The sequence below is a fragment of the Entelurus aequoreus genome, linkage group LG19, assembly GCF_033978785.1.
Source record: "Entelurus aequoreus isolate RoL-2023_Sb linkage group LG19, RoL_Eaeq_v1.1, whole genome shotgun sequence".
Classification (NCBI taxonomy): Eukaryota; Metazoa; Chordata; class Actinopteri; order Syngnathiformes; family Syngnathidae; genus Entelurus; species Entelurus aequoreus.
The window spans coordinates 1,980,640-1,998,834 of record NC_084749.1 but is presented as its reverse complement, the minus strand read 5'-3'; the positions used below and the strand labels follow the sequence as shown (position 1 = coordinate 1,998,834).

The 18,195-nt window shown below is 37.9% G+C and overlaps 1 protein-coding gene across 3 annotated transcripts in view; it reads left to right on the top strand.

Moving 5' to 3' along the window:
• LOC133634990 (noelin-2-like) overlaps window positions 1-18,195 on the top strand; it is a 268,993-nt gene that overhangs the window by 80,163 nt on the left and 170,635 nt on the right. The window contains exon 1 of one of the 3 annotated variants that reach the window (XM_062027650.1): window positions 11,548-12,217. The exons of 1 other annotated variant lie outside the window; for it this stretch is intronic. In XM_062027650.1, coding sequence (XP_061883634.1) covers window positions 12,071-12,217 — 147 coding nt within the window. In that variant the 5' untranslated portion in view covers window positions 11,548-12,070. Of the gene's footprint in view, window positions 1-11,547; window positions 12,218-18,195 lie in introns of those variants that run through there. One more of the 3 variants, XM_062027651.1, reaches the window with a different exon arrangement.

Below are 18,195 nucleotides of genomic sequence, written 5' to 3'. Positions count from 1 at the left end.
ACATGATGCAAGTGTCTATATTAGCTATATTAGCCTACTATCAAAATGACTTCAAAAGTCTTATATAAGTGTTATAATGAAGGCAACACATGATGTAAGTGTCTATATTAGCTATATTAGCCTACTATCAAAATGACTTTAAAAGTCTTATATAAGTGTTATAATGAAGGCAACACATGATGTAAGTGTCTATATTAGCTATATTAGCCTACTATCAAAATGACTTTAAAAGTCTTATATAAGTGTTATAATGAAGGCAACACATGATGTAAGTGTCTATATTAGCTATATTAGCCTACTATCAAAATGACTTTAAAAGTCTTATATAAGTGTTATAATGAAGGCAACACATGATGTAAGTGTCTATATTAGCTATATTAGCCTACTATCAAAATGACTTTAAAAGTCTTATATAAGTGTTATAATGAAGGCAACACATGATGTAAGTGTCTATATTAGCCTACTATCAAAATGACTTTAAAAGTCTTATATAAGTGTTATAATGAAGGCAACACATGATGCAAGTGTCTATATTAGCTATATTAGCCTACTATCAAAATGACTTTAAAAGTCTTATATAAGTGTTATAATGAAGGCAACACATGATGTAAGTGTCTATATTAGCTATATTAGCCTACTATCAAAATGACTTCAAAAGTCTTATTTAAGTGTTATAATGAAGGCAACACATGATGCAAGTGTCTATATTAGCTATATTAGCCTACTATCAAAATGACGTTAAAAGTCTTATATAAGTGTTATAATGAAGGCAACACATGATGTAAGTGTCTATATTAGCTATATTAGCCTACTATCAAAATGACGTTAAAAGTCTTTTATAAGTGTTATAATGAAGGCAACACATGATGTAAGTGTCTATATTAGCTATATTAGCCTACTATCAAAATGACTTTAAAAGTCTTATATAAGTGTTATAATGAAGACAACACATGGCGTAAGTGTCGATATTAGCTATATTAGCCTACTATCAAAATGACTTTAAAAGTCTTATATAAGTGTTATAATGAAGGCAACACATGATGTAAGTGTCTATATTAGCCTACTATCAAAATGACTTTAAAAGTCTTATATAAGTGTTATAATGAAGACAACACATGGCGTAAGTGTCGATATTAGCTATATTAGCCTACTATCAAAATGACTATGTGTCGCAGGCTGACGCAAATCTTCGTTGACAGAAATGTTGAAATGTAATATTTATTCTACACATTTTTACAACATTGGAAAACATTAGTAAAACTTCTCAGAGGGTGAGATAACTCCTGGAAATGACCAAAGGTATAGATGTGTGTGTCCAAGTTAAAGCAAACGGCAGGCTGTATTCAAATAATGGAAGCTGGGTAACATTTGCTGTGGTCTGGAACAACACGGCACACTAACAACTATCAGAAATGAAGCCAATATTACATACAGATAATGTGTCATGAAACATGGAAAAATAAAGTAAAAACACAGAGGACATAAGTCAAGGAAATTAAATATACCTACAGACGAGGCATGATGATGCAATATGTACATACAGCTAGCCTTAGCATCAAGTCGATAACATCAACAAAGTTCACATTTGTGCATTCACGCACAGCATAAAAGGTTTGGTGGACAAAACGAGACAAAGAAGGAGTGGCATAAAACGCGTCTTTCCGTGGCAGCGTCGGAGAAAGTTGTACATGTAAACAAACCGCCGAGTCACAGTCCACACGACGGTGAGTTCAAGGGCCGTGGAAATGAGTAGGACGAAACGGCGCTCGCCAAATACTCTCGTCATCCATCCATCCATTTTCTACCGCTTATTCCCTTCGGGGTCGCGGGGGCGCTGGAGCCTATCTCAGCTACAATCGGGCGGAAGGCGGGGTACACCCTGGACAAGTCGCCACCTCATCGCAGGGCCAACACAGATAGACAGACAACATTCACACACTAGGGCCAATTTTAGTGTTGCCAATCCACCTATCCCCAGGTGCATGTCTTTGGAGGTGGGAGGAAGCCGGAGTACCCGGAGGGAACCCACGCAGTCACGGGGAGAACATGCAAACTCCACACAGAAAGATCCCGAGGCCGGGATTGAACCCACGACTACTCAGGACCTTCGTATTGTGAGGCAGACGCACTAACCCCTCTGCCACCGTGCTGCCCTCTCGTCAGTGAAGCATAAACATATTAAAAAGTGGACTTTCTAACAATTAGGAAGGTTTGTGTCGTGTTTGTTCTCCTACAGAAATCATATTACAACAAAAAATATATTTTTCACCCCATTTTTTTTTAAATTTCATTTCCATACATTTTTGAAAAAAACCTGCGCCCCTTGCTAGCCTCCCGCTCTAACATCCTGCTTGGCGACGGCACGTTTATACGACTTTGGAGGCGTATTTTTAAAAAAAAAACGGCAGGCCAATGACGTCGCAGCAGCGCTTTAAAAATATACCATCTGACCGTCAGTCTGTGAAATTTAATTTTTATTTTTATTTCTATACCTTTAAATAGATGTTTCAGTGCACCCCAAAGAAGGATGAACCCAGAGAAATTGTCAAATAAAGCACGCGGGCAGGTAATTAATCAGAGGTAATTAATCTCATCCCTCTTACTCCCGGTTCAATTATGTGCACTAGTGATTTTTCCTCTTTTGGGCCAACTTCTGGCATTTTCTAGAAAGGTGCTAAACAGGCACCCTGGATTTTAATAGTAGAGTCTCTGCTGCCACCTAGCGGACTTTTGCACATGTACACTGCATTTCAACATGCATCCAATGTCATTTATCAATGGAGTGGAATGCAGTCGGTCTACTTCCTGGATGCCCATATAAGGACGCCTTTTTGACCGCAGGCCCCAACTTTTCCACTCAAGTATTAGAACCGAATTATTAATAATACCCCGGATTTTAATTGTATTCAATAATTATGTCTAACCGACTTAGTTTAACAGGGCCAACCTTGTCTAATGTGAAACCATGAACCATGAAACCAGAAGGGACTCATAAAAACTGATGAAAAATACACGTACATAGTGCTAAAATAAGTTATAACTAAATTAATATCAAATAATTTATAGTTTTCTTGAATAAACTGATAAAAAAATTAACCTGCAAATGAAAATATACCTTTACACCAATTTAGTCATATTTTTTGCGCTTGAAAAACTTATGTATGACTTAAGCTCCGGACTTATGTGTGACTTTAGCTCCGGACTTATGTATGACTTTAGCTCCGGACTTATGTGTGACTTTAGCTCCGGACTTATGTGTGACTTTGGCTCCGGACTTATGTGTGACTTTGGCTCCGGACTTATGTGTGACTTTAGCTCCGGACTTATGTGTGACTTTAGCTCCGGACTTATGTGTGACTTTAGCTCCGGACTTATGTGTGACTTTAGCTCCGGACTTATGTGTGACTTTAGCTCCGGACTTATGTGTGACTTTAGCTCCGGACTTATGTGTGACTTTAGCTCCGGACTTATGTGTGACTTTGGCTCCGGACTTATGTGTGACTTTGGCTCCGGACTTATGTGTGACTTTGGCTCCGGACTTATGTGTGACTTTAGCTCCGGACTTATGTGTGACTTTAGCTCCGGACTTATGTGTGACTTTAGCTCCGGACTTATGTGTGACTTTAGCTCCGGACTTATGTGTGACTTTAGCTCCGGACTTATGTGTGACTTTGGCTCCGGACTTATGTGTGACTTTGGCTCCGGACTTATGTGTGACTTTGGCTCTGGACTTATGTGTGACTTTAGCTCCGGACTTATGTGTGACTTTAGCTCCGGACTTATGTGTGACTTTAGCTCCGGACTTATGTGTGACTTTAGCTCCGGACTTATGTGTGACTTTAGCTCCGGACTTATGTGTGACTTTAGCTCCGGACTTATGTGTGACTTTAGCTCCGGACTTATGTGTGACTTTAGCTCCGGACTTATGTGTGACTTTAGCTCCGGACTTATGTGTGACTTTAGCTCCGGACTTATGTGTGACTTTAGCTCCGGACTTATGTGTGACTTTAGCTCCGGACTTATGTGTGACTTTAGCTCCGGACTTATGTGTGACTTTAGCTCCGGACTTATGTGTGACTTTAGCTCCGGACTTATGTGTGTCTTTAGCTCCGGACTTATGTAGGACTTTAGCTCCCGACTTATGTAGGACTTTAGCTCCGGACTTATGTATGACTTTGGCTCCGGACTTATGTATGACTTTAGCTCCGGACTTATGTATGACTTTAGCTCCGGACTTATGTATGACTTTAGCTCCGGACTTATGTGTGACTTTAGCTCCGGACTTATGTGTGACTTTAGCTCCGGACTTATGTGTGACTTTAGCTCCGGACTTATGTGTGACTTTAGCTCCGGACTTATGTGTGACTTTAGCTCCGGACTTATGTGTGACTTTAGCTCCGGACTTATGTGTGACTTTAGCTCCGGACTTATGTATGTCTTTAGCTCCGGACTTATGTATGTCTTTAGCTCCGGACTTATGTGTGACTTTAGCTCCGGACTTATGTATGACTTTAGCTCCGGACTTATGTATGACTTTAGCTCCGGACTTATGTATGACTTTAGCTCCGGACTTATGTATGACTTTAGCTCCGGACTTATGTATGACTTTAGCTCCGGACTTATGTATGACTTTAGCTCCGGACTTATGTATGACTTTAGCTCCGGACTTATGTATGACTTTGGCTCCAGACTTATGTATGACATTAGCTCCGGACTTATGTATGACTTTGGCTCCGGACTTATGTATGACTTTGGCTCCGGACTTATGTATGACTTTGGCTCCGGACTTATGTATGACTTTGGCTCCGGACTTATGTATGACTTTGGCTCCGGACTTATGTATGACTTTAGATCCGGACTTATGTATGACTTTAGCTCTGGACTTATGTATGACTTTGGCTCCGGACTTATGTATGACTTTGGCTCCGGACTTATGTATGACTTTAGCCCCGGACTTATGTATGACTTTAGCTCCGGACTTATGTGTGACTTTAGCTCCGGAATTATGTATGACTTTAGCTCCGGAATTATGTATGACTTTAGCTCCGGACTTATGTATGACTTTAGCTCCGGACTTATGTATGACTTTAGCTTTGGACTTATGTATGACTTTAGCTTTGGACTTATGTATGACTTTAGCTTTGGACTTATGTATGACTTTAGCCCCGGACTTATGTATGACGTTAGCTCCGGACTTATGTATGACGTTAGCTCCGGACTTATGTATGACTTTAGCTCCGGACTTATGTATGACTTTAGATCCGGACTTATGTATGACTTTGGCTCCGGACTTATGTATGACTTTGGCTCCGGACTTATGTATGACTTTGGCTCCGGACTTATGTATGACTTTGGCTCCGGACTTATGTATGACTTTGGCTCTGGACTTATGTATGACTTTGGCTCCGGACTTATGTATGACTTTAGATCCGGACTTATGTATGACTTTAGATCCGGACTTATGTATGACTTTGGCTCCGGACTTATGTATGACTTTGGCTCCGGACTTATGTATGACTTTGGCTCCGGACTTATGTATGACTTTAGCTCCGGACTTATGTATGACTTTAGCTCCGGACTTATGTATGACTTTAGCTCCGGACTTATGTGTTACTTTAGCTCCGGAATTATGTATGACTTTAGCTCCGGACTTATGTATGACTTTAGCTTTGGACTTATGTATGACTTTAGCTTTGGACTTATGTATGACTTTAGCTTTGGACTTATGTATGACTTTAGCCCCGGACTTATGTATGACGTTAGCTCCGGACTTATGTATGACTTTAGCTCCGGACTTATGTATGACTTCAGCTCCGGACTTCCCCTGTTTTGTGGATGTGGATGTCCTTAATAATGTGTACAAAATAATAGGTGTATAAATGACACAATATGTTACTGCATATGTCAGCAGACTAATTAGGAGTCTTTGTTTGTTTACTTACTACTAAAAGACAAGTTGTCTAGTATGTTCACTATTTTATTTAAGGACTAAATTGCAATAATAAACATATGTTTAATGTAACCTAAGATTTTTTTTGTTCAAATAAAGCCAATAATGCCCATTTTGGTGGTCCCCTTTATTTAGAAAAGTACAGGAAAGTATCAAAATACATTTTGGTAAAATAAATAAAATATTAGTATTGGGACAACACTAGTTCATAGTTAATTTTGTAAAACTCACTTTTTTTTATTTTCATGTACATTTTGAGTGTCCCATTCAGTAAAAAAAAAATTACAATTACATTCATTTTTTTGAGGTTGTCTGTCATAATATTTTTATATTTTTATGTCCCTGAAAAAAAGGGACACCAACAGCAGGTTTTTACAACTAAATGTGTATATATCATTTATACACACATACACATCGGGCCCCCCAGACCCTTTTTTTTCTCTCAACGAGTCCAAATATGTGCCCAGCTCTGACCTACTTGCTATTGTGCACAAGATGAGCTGTCAGGTTTGATGCCAAGCAGTGCAGTTCCACATATAGCCACCAGGAGGCACTCTTGCTGCAGTAAAGCAAGCTGGCAGGTGAGCTGAGGAAGGCTGACATATTTTATTTTGGTATTCATTTTGGATGAAGGGGGCCCTCGGTCTTGTCACATGACAGCGGGCTGCCAAAGGAGGCCCATATCACTCAGGGGGCGAGGACGACAAAAGGGAATAAGTTAGCACAGCAACATGTCAGCAAGAGGAGATGAAGTGCCGCTTTCTTTTTCGAGCGAGCATCATGATATACACCCAGCTGCGTTTACTGAAAAGGTACAGTGTGAGTTTTGTAGCACGCTTTGAGCTGTGCGAGAAATTTCAAGTGAAATGCGTACCATGGAGGGACAATAAATCAGGATGGACGTGCTGTGCCTAAGACAGGTGTTTGTTGAGATGTGGACTTTTTTGTTTTTGTTTATATATATATATATATATATATATATGTATGAATATATGTATATATATATATATATATATATATATATATATATATATATATATATATATATATATATATATATATATATATATATATATACATATACATATATTCATACATACATATATATATATATATATATATATATATATATATATATATATATATATATATATATATATATATATATATATATATATATTAGAAGATCTTAAAGGGGGATTGATGGAAGCAGATCAGAATCATATCCATATTTAAGTGTTACTTCTTTCTAAACTCCTATAGTCATATTTTCATCAGCTAATGTCTCGTGTGGTACAAAGTGCTTGCATTCGAGTGTCCTTGATTAGAGAGGCAGAGCACTGTTGAGACTGCCATAACATTCCTAAGATAAGGAGCACAGTGCAGTGCTGAGCTTGGGGGGACAGGAGGGGGAGAGGAGACCGAGCTAGACCGGGCGAGGGAACGCTTGTGTACTGGATGGGTCTCACGTTTGTCCTCTAAGCTTGGAGAATAAACCACAAAATACCAACTACTGCCTGTTGATTGAATATAAACATCAGCTTATTGCCATAAAAAGAATCTGGGAGAGACTAGCAATTTGAATTCCCCATTGGAGGAATGCTAGTCAACGCAACAATTTATAAGAGTCAGCTTATGTAGAGCGAAAACAGCCCCTCTCGCCCAGAATGGAGCGCAGCTGCTGCTTCAAAACAGATAAGGAACTGGCCAAAACAGCTCTGCGGGTCGACAAACAGGGGCCCTTAACACAAAACAAAGAGTTTCCTAGCGGACATAAGATAAAAGCAAGGAGGTCACGAGAAGACACACATAGGAAAATACTAGTTGCTTTAAACATGACCATGGATTAAGAAAAAAAACTTAAACATATCTCATTCTCACAATAACACTTTTGGCAGTAAAACTTAGTTTCTATGTAAAACGGTAAAAATGTTTTTCAAGGAGCAATATCCCTCAGGTCTGGAATCCCTGGTAACCTGGCTAACGTCCGTTTTGATGGGTTTTGTGTATTTGCAGTGTTTTTCTTTTGCATTTTGATATGTTTTGTAGTATTTTCTGTTGCATTTGTTTTTGATGCTGCTGATGATGCTGCTTCCGGACGCATTTATTTCATGTTGTCTGTGTTTTTATTCATGCAAATAATTTGTCATACTTTTTGAAACTAAACTTTAATTTAATTCATATTTTGTATCGAAACAAATTCCTGAAAAAAATGTATGTATTTTTCATTGTATTTTTATTTAATATCTACATTTTTTAAATTATATTAAATATGTTATTGTATGCATAAATTATTATACAATAGAAATTATATATATATATATATATATATATATATATATATATATATATATATATATATATATATATATATATATATATATATATATATATATATATATATATATATATATATATAGTTTTTCTTATGTCAGCTGGGAATGGAGCCTATCCCAGCTGCACTCGAGCGGAACAATTACATACTCGACCACTAGATGGCAGAAGTTTAATCATTAACCACAGGTGTCAAACTCAAGGCCAGATTTGGCCCGCCACATCAATTTGTTTGGCCCCCGAAAGCGTGGAAATATGTGTAAATAAAGTACCTAATCTTTTCTTAATAAATGTATTACAAAAATAAATGTACCGCGTACAATTACATATATTTAATCAACTCTAATAATAAAACTAAATATATCATACATTTCAAAACAATGTTACTGTTCAAAATAAAGATAAGTACTTAAACATCTGCTTGACTTATGATTTCAAAGCAAGTAATCCAACCAACTGTTCATGTAAAAATTTTACAGTACATTTTTTTCATAGTAAAATCCACTTTCAATATAGAGTAATAATACACTATAAAACAACAGACGTGGATTTTACAGTATAAAAAACTTGCATGAATTTTTAATGGATTAAAAATTCATGCAAGTTTTTTTATTCTGTAAAATAAAAAAATAAAAATAAAAATAAATAAATAAATAAAATTAAAAAAAATAAATAAAAACTTGCATGAATTTTTAATCCATCCATCCATGGATGGATAAAAAATTCATGCAAGTTTTTTATACTGTAAAATCCACATCTGTTGTTTTATAGTGTATTATTACTCTATATTGAAAGTGGATTTCACTATGAAAAAAAAAATGTACTGTAAAATTTTTACATGAAATTTTAATCCATTTAATTTAATTCCATGTATTTTTTAATTTTATATCCTGTAAAAAAACATTTAAAAATGGAAACATTACAATGTAATTGTGGCGACTGAGCTGCCAGTTTTATATAGTACAATCTAAACATTTGTTTTGTACGTAAAAAAACATGTTTTATATATACACATTTATATTCATACTGTATACTCATACTGTATATGGTGGGGGAGGGGGGTACCAGGATGACAGGGGATGCAAAACAACAACAATACTGAAATAAACTGCAACAAAAAGTGCAATAACAGTGCAATACATTTTTATAACATGGTCACTACTGCCTAGTTTCTCTTGTTGTATTCTTATTTTTACTGTTATATTTTCATTCTTATTGTTGCTTTTTATTTGTGTTCTCATTGTAATATTTTCTATTTTATTTCCATTTATAACCCCATTATTTACGATTTACTTTTTTACTATTAAATTCGACCTCAATTCTGTACACTGCTGCTGGAATTTTAATTTTCCTGAGGGAGCTCTGCTGAAGGAATCAATAAAGTACTATCTATCTATCTATCTATCTATCTATCTATCTATCTATCTATCTATCTATCTATCTATCTATCTATCTATCTATCTATCTATTATTCACAGTTAAAAGTGGCCCTCTGAGGGCAACCGTAACTGCCATGTGGCCCTCTATGAAAACCAGTTTGACACTAACCAATAAGTCATGGCACATTCACTATGTGACAATTTCGTGCGCCACTAGAATGTAAAACAGGTGCCTCCAAAGAAGAAAAAATTGGAAAATCTTGCACACATTCTGCAATGGAAAAAAACCTAAATTAAAAGCACACAACTGGACACATGCTTGGAACAGCCACCAGGGGGCAATGCAGTGTGACTTTAAATTGGCATCTGCACACAATTTCTATGATTGCACCATTAATGATCATTTCGACAGTAAGCTTCCACAGCACCGGTGTGGCACTTTCACCCGTTTCTGCGTGACACGTTTGTTTTTGTCTAGTCTTTATTTGAAGGGACAATGCACAGAGACATTAAGCTCAAAGACAGATATGTTCTGCGCCAGATTATAGCTAAATAGCTCATTTCCATCTGCAGTCCCTGGCTACCTAAATTAAAGGGATACCAAAATCATGCAATATAATTATACTAAAGCATGCAATCAAATTAAGAGAAGTCATAAAATGCCCTTTCATTGACACATACTTAATATACAATACAACCACCCCTCCTTTACATCATAACACATAGACAATACATGCTCTTGTCGTTAAAAATCATGCAATAAAATTGTAACAATAAAATCATACCATAGCATGTAATCAAATTAAGAAAAGTCATAAAATGCCCTTTCATTGACACATACTTAATATACAATACAACCACCCCTCCTTTACATCATAACTCATAGACAATACATGCTCTTGTCGTTAAAAATCCATCCATCCATCCACTTTCTACCGTTTGTCCCTTTTGGAGTCATGCAATAAAATTATAACAATAAAATCATACTATAGCATGTAATCAAATTGAGAAAAGTCATAAAATGCCCTTAATATACAATACAACCACCTCTCCTTTACATCATAACACATGAACAATACATGCTCTTGTCGCTAAAAATCCATCCATCCATCCACTTTCTACCGTTTGTCCCTTTTGGAGTCATGCAATAAAATTATAACAATAAAATCATACTATAGCATGTAATCAAATTAAGAAAAGTCATAAAATGCCCTTAATATACAATACAACCACCCCTCCTTTACATCATAACACATGGACAATACATGCTCTTGTCGTTAAAAATCCATCCATCCATCCACTTGCTACCGTTTGTCCCTTTTGGAGTCATGCAATAAAATTATAACAATAAAATCATACTATAGCATGTAATCAAATTAAGAAAAGTCATAAAATGCCCTTAATATACAATACAACCACCCCTCCTTTACATCATAACTCATAGACAATACATGCTCTTGTCGTTAAAAATCCATCCATCCATCCACTTTCTACCGTTTGTCCCTTTTGGAGTCATGCAATAAAATTATAACAATAAAATCATACTATAGCATGTAATCAAATTTAAAAAAGTCATAAAATGCCCTTAATATACAATACAACCACCCCTCCTTTACATCATAACTCATAGACAATACATGCTCTTGTCGTTAAAAATCCATCCATCCATCCACTTTCTACCGTTTGTCCCTTTTGGAGTCATGCAATAAAATTATAACAATAAAATCATACTATAGCATGTAATCAAATTAAGAAAAGTCGTAAAATGCCCTTAATATACAATACAACCAGCCCTCCTTTACATCATAACTCATAGACAATACATGCTTTTGTTCATGTCTGTCATCATTTGTAAAAAAACAACACCAAGTGAGATGACACAGGGCCGGGTGCCACCTGCGTTACGACCACCTGGTGATCTCCCCCCACACGCCCGCCATGCCAATGACAACCTTTTTACTACAAGTGGCCTGCCATGACACAGCCCAGATTGCGCAATGAGTCTTTCACTTTGATGTCCACGCACGCACACACACACACACAGGTTGTGAGTCATAAAAAAAAAAGGGGAAAAAAAAGCAAGAGAGAAATGTCAGACGGGAATTGGGTAGGGAGTGGAATGCGAGGCGTTTGGGAGGGGAAGAGCAGCCAATGTGCTGCTCTGAATCTTGAGGAGGAGAGCGGCTGGTAAAGTGAGCGAGGGGGAGCGAGCGAGGGCTGAAGATGTCATTCCGAGCAGGCAGGATTCCTGAAGTCATGCTTCCGGATCCTCCGCCGGGTCTCAGTCAGGAGCGAGGGCGCCGCAGCCACATCAGCCGCACCTAGCCGGGGGTTCCAGGGCACAGGGGGCGGCGGGCCATCGGTAGAAGAGGGTGCCCCCTCCCCCCCCCTCCGGGAGGCAAAAATCATGAGCGTTCCCATGTTAAAGATCGGGGCGGTGCTCAGCACCATGGCGATGGTCACCAACTGGATGTCTCAGACTCTTCCGTCTCTGGTGGGACTCAACGGGACCGCCATCGCCTCCAGAGGGGGCACGTCGGAGAGGATCGTTAGCGTGCGTATTATTTACTTTCTGTTGTTGCATGTGAGGGCAATGATGATGATGATGATGAGGTTTTATCATCAGGACCGGAGTGAGGATGCTGATCCCACCGGTCAGTCCCAGGCTGGAACACAACTTGCCAGGGACGACTTGTGTTGTGTTCCGGGTTTTACTCCCAGACTTGAATCTTTTTTTTCTTTTGAAAGTTACTGAACATAAGACTTAGACTTCCTTTTTATTGTCACAAAATTTTGTTGCATTAGCTCATGGTAGTGCAGGATAAAAAAGCAATAAGGTGCAGATTTTGAAGCAGATCGATGGTCTGAGGAGCCGAGGTGGGGTGGGGGTGCAGCTTTAAATGCGTGTTTAATATTGCTGTGCACCATGTCCAGCATGCAGCTTTAAATGCGTGTTTAATATTGCTGTGCACCATGTCCAGCATGCAGCTTTAAACACGTGTTTAATATTGCTGTGCACCATGTCCAGCATGCAGCTTTAAATGCGTGTTTAATATTGCTGTGCACAATGTCCAGCATGCAGCTTTAAATGCGTGTTTAACATTGCTGTACACCATGTCCAGCATGCAGCTTTAAATGCGTGTTTAATATTGCAGTTCACCATGTCCAGCATGCAGCTTTAAATGCGTGTTTAATATTGCTGTACACCATGTCCAGCATGCAGCTTTAAACGCGTGTTTAATATTGCTGTGCACCAGGGGTCACCAACCTTTTTGAAACCAAGAGCTACTTTTTGGGTAGTGATTAATGCGAAGGGCTACCAGTTTGATAAACACTTAAATAAATTGCCGGAAATAGCCAATTTGCTCAATTTACCTTTAACTCTATGTTATTATTAATAATTAATGATATTTACACTTAATTGAACGGTTTAAAAGAGGAGAAAACATGAAAAAAATGACAATTAAATTTCGAAACATAGTTTATCATCAATTTCGACTCTTTAAAATTCAAAATTCAACCGAAAAAAAGAAGACGAAAACTAGCTAATTTGAATCTTTTTGAAAAAATTTAAAAAAAATCATTAGAAATTTTTCCTGATTAAGATTAATTGTAGAATTTTGATGACATGTTTTAAATAGGTTAAAATCCAATCTACACTTTATAGAATATATAACAAAATGGACCAAGCTATATTTCTAACCAAGACAAATCATTATTTCTTCTAGATTTTCCAGAACAAAAATTTTAAAAGCAATTCAAAAGACTTTGAAATAAGATTTCAATTTAATTCTACAGATTTTCTAGATTTGCCAGAAATTTTTATGTATAATATTTCACAAATATTCTTCGTCGAAAAAACAGAAGCTAAAATGAAGAATTAAATTAAAATTGATTTATTATTCTTTACAATAAAAATAATTAAAATTACTTGAACATTGAATTAAATTATCAGGAAAGAAGAGGAAGGAATTTAAAAGGTAAAAAGGTATATGTGTTTAAAAAGCCTAAAATCATTTTTAAGGTTGTATTTTTCCTCTAAAATTGTCTTTCTAAAAGTTATAACAAGCAAAGTAAAAAAAATAATGAATTTATTTAAACAAGTGAAGACCAAGTCTTTAAAATATTTTCTTGGATTTTCAAATTCTATTTGAGTTTTGTCTCTCTTAGATTTAAAAATGTCAGGCAAAGCGAGACCAGCTTGCTAGTAAATAAATACAATTTTAAAAAATAGAGGCAGCTCACTGGTAAGTGCTGCTATTTGAGCTATTTTTAGAACAGGCCTGCGGGCTACTCATCGGGTCCTTAGGGGCTACCTGGTGCCCGCGGGCACCGCGTTGGTGACCCCTGCTGTACACCATGTCCAGCGTGCAGCTTTAAATGCGTGTTTAATATTGCTGTAAACCATGTCCAGTATGCTTCCAGCCCTGGTTGCAAAATTCACATATTGGTGGAAATTAGGGAACACAGAACCGAGTTAATCCATCCATTCTGCACAAACCTAATAGAATGGAAAGTGAATTGACTGTAAAGTGAATCCAATCAAACAAAATCCAAACCCCAGCTGAGTTGAACTGGATTGATCTGATTTAGTGTAGCTATTGGAAGTGAATCCAGAATGTGCCGGACCAGGGGTGTCCAAAAGCTGGGGGCCGTGGGACAAATTTCACCCGCCGAGTCATGATTACGTGTGTCTGCCCCTAAGATGAGTAGGTCGTGAGTTCAAACCCCGGCCGAGTCATACCAAAGACTATAAAAAAATTTGGAGCCATTACCTCCCTGCTTGGCACTCAGCATCAAGGGTTGGAATTGGGGGTTAAATTACCAAAAAATGATTCCCGAGCGCGGCCACCGCAGCACCCTCAGTGTGACCTGTATGGCTGTTGACCAAGTATGCCGGACATCTCTAATATTTGTTCTATATTAGCTACCTCTCTTTGTTTATAATGTATACTTTCTTCTGGATCTACTCTCTATTTGATGCTGCAGCTGTTACATATACTGTAATATTGTACATGCTCATTGTTGTATATTGTATGTATTATATACAAATATATGGCACAGGGGTTAGTGCATGTGCCTCACAATACGAAGGTCCTGAGTTCGATCCCCGGGCTCGGGGTCTTTCTGTGTGGAGTTTGTATGTTCTCCCCGTGACTGCGGGGGTTCCCTCCGGGTACTCCGGCTTCCTCCCACCTCCCAAAGACATGCACCTGGGGATAGGCTCCTCCCACCTCTAAAGACATGCACCTGGGGATAGGCTCCTCCCACCTCCCAAAGACATGCACCTGGGGATAGGCTCCTCCCACCTCTAAAGACATGCACCTGGGGATAGGCTCCTCCCACCTCTAAAGACATGCACCTGGGGATAGGCTCCTCCCACCTCTAAAGACATGCACCTGGGGATAGGCTCCTCCCACCTCTAAAGACATGCACCTGGGGATAGGCTCCTCCCACCTCTAAAGACATGCACCTGGGGATAGGCTCCTCCCACCTCTAAAGACATGCACCTGGGGATAGGCTCCTCCCACCTCCAAAGACATGCACCTGGGGATAGGCTCCTCCCACCTCTAAAGACATGCACCTGGGGATAGGCTCCTCCCACCTCTAAAGACATGCACCTGGGGATAGGCTCCTCCCACCTCCAAAGACATGCACCTGGGGATAGGTTGATTGGCAACACTAAATGGTCCCTAGTATGTGAATGTTGTCTATCTGTGTTGGCCCTGTGATGAGGTGGCGACTTGTCCCTAATCGTCACTTTTTCCTCTTTCTAGCAACATTTTCACTCCCTAATCATCACTTTTTCCTCTTTCTAGAAACATTTTCACTCCCTAATCGTCACTTTTTCCTCTTTCTAGCAACATTTCACTCCATAATCGTCACTTTTTCCTCTTTCTAGCAACATTTTCACTCCCTAATCATCACTTTTTCCTCTTTCCAGCAACATTTTCACTCCCTAATCATCACTTTTTCCTCTTTCTAGAAACATTTTCACTCCCTAATCATCACTTTTTCCTCTTTCTAGCAACATTTTCACTCCCTAATCGTCACTTTTTCCTCTTTCTAGAAACATTTTCACTCCCTAATCATCACTTTTTCCTCTTTCTAGCAACATTTTCACTCCCTAATCATCACTTTTTCCTCTTTCTAGAAACATTTTCACTCCCTAATCATCACTTTTTCCTCTTTCTAGCAACATTTTTACTCCCTAATCATCACTTTTTCCTCTTTCTAGCAACATTTTCAATCCCCAATCGTCACTTTTTCCTCTTTCTAGCAACATTTTCACTCCCTAATCATCACTTTTTCCTCTTTCTAGCAACATTTTCACTCCCTAATCATCACTTTTTCCTCTTTCTAGCAACATTTTCACTCCCTAATCGTCACTTTTTCCTCTTTTTAGCAACATTTTCACTCCCTAATCGTCACTTTTTCCTCTTTCTAGCAACATTTTCACTCCCTAATCGTCACTTTTTCCTCTTTCTAGCAACATTTTCACTCCCTAATCGTCACTTTTTCCTCTTTCTAGCAACATTTTCACTCCCTAATCGTCACTTTTTCCTCTTTCTAGCAACATTTTCACTCCCTAATCGTCACTTTTTCCTCTTTCTAGCAACATTTTCACTCCCTAATCGTCACTTTTTCCTCTTTCTAGCAACATTTTCACTCCCTAATCATCACTTTTTCCTCTTTCCAGCAACATTTTCACTCCCTAATCATCACTTTTTCCTCTTTCTAGAAACATTTTCACTCCCTAATCATCACTTTTTCCTCTTTCTAGCAACATTTTCAATCCCTAATCGTCACTTTTTCCTCTTTCTAGCAACATTTTCAATCCCTAATCGTCACTTTTTCCTCTTTCTAGCAACATTTTCACTCCCTAATCGTCACTTTTTCCTCTTTCTAGCAACATATTCACTCCCTAATCATCACTTTTTCCTCTTTCTAGCAACATTTTCACTCCCTAATCGTCACTTTTTCCTCTTTCTAGCAACATTTTCACTCCCTAATCATCACTTTTTCCACTTTCCAGCAACATTTTCACTCCCTAATCATCACTTTTTCCTCTTTCCAGCAACATTTTCACTCCCTAATCGTCACTTTTTCCTCTTTCTAGCAACATTTTCACTCCCTAATCGTCACTTTTTCCTCTTTCTAGCAACATATTCACTCCCTAATCGTCACTTTTTCCTCTTTCTAGCAACATTTTCACTCCCTAATAATCACTTTTTCCTCTTTCTAGCAACATTTTCACTCCCTAATCATCACTTTTTCCTCTTTCTAGCAACATTTTCACTCCCTAATCATCACTTCTTCCTCTTGGTAGCAACATTTTCACTCCCTAATCGTCACTTTTTCCTCTTTCTAGCAACATTTTCACTCCCTAATCATCACTTTTTCCTCTTTCCAGCAACATTTTCACTCCCTAATTATCACTTTTTCCTCTTTCTAGCAACATTTTCACTCCCTAATCATCACTTTTTCCTCTTTCTAGCAACATTTTTACTCCCTAATCATCACTTTTTCCTCTTTCTAGCAACATTTTCACTCCCTAATCATCACTTTTTCCTCTTTCCAGCAACATTTTCACTCCCTAATCATCACTTTTTCCTCTTTCTAGCAACATTTTCACTCCCCAATCATCACTTTTTCCTCTTTCTAGCAACATTTTCACTCCCAAATCATCACTTTTTCCTCTTTCCAGCAACATTTTCATTCCCTACTCATCACTTTTTTCTCTTTCTAGCAACATTTTCACTCCCTAATCATCACTTTTTCCTCTTTCTAGCAACATTTTCACTCCCGAATCATCACTTTTTCCTCTTTCTAGCAACATTTTCACTCCCTAATAATCACTTTTTCCTCTTTCTAGCAACATTTTCACTCCCTAATCATCACTTTTTCCTCTTTCTAGCAACATTTTCACTCCCCAATTATCACTTTTTCCTCTTTCTAGCAACATTTTCACTCCCTAATCATCACTTTTTCCTCTTTCTAGCAACATTTTCACTCCCTAATCATCACTTTTTCCTCTTTCTAGCAACATTTTCACTCCCTAATCATCACTTTTTCCTCTTTCCGGCAACATTTTCACTCCCTAATCATCACTTTTTCCTCTTTCTAGCAACATTTTCACTCCCTAATCATCACTTTTTCCTCTTTCTAGCAACATTTTCACTCCCGAATCATCTCTTTCTAGCAACATTTTCACTCCCTAATAATCACTTTTTCCTCTTTCTAGCAACATTTTCACTCCCTAATCATCACTTTTTCCTCTTTCTAGCAACATTTTCACTCCCTAATTATCACTTTTTCCTCTTTCTAGCAACATTTTCACTCCCTAATCATCACTTTTTCCTCTTTCTAGCAACATTTTCACTCCCTAATCATCACTTTTTCCTCTTTCTAGCAACATTTTCACTCCCGAATCATCACTTTTTCCTCTTTCTAGCAACATTTTCACTCCCGAATCATCACTTTTTCCTCTTTCTAGCAACATTTTCACTCCCGAATTGTCTTTTAGTAGTA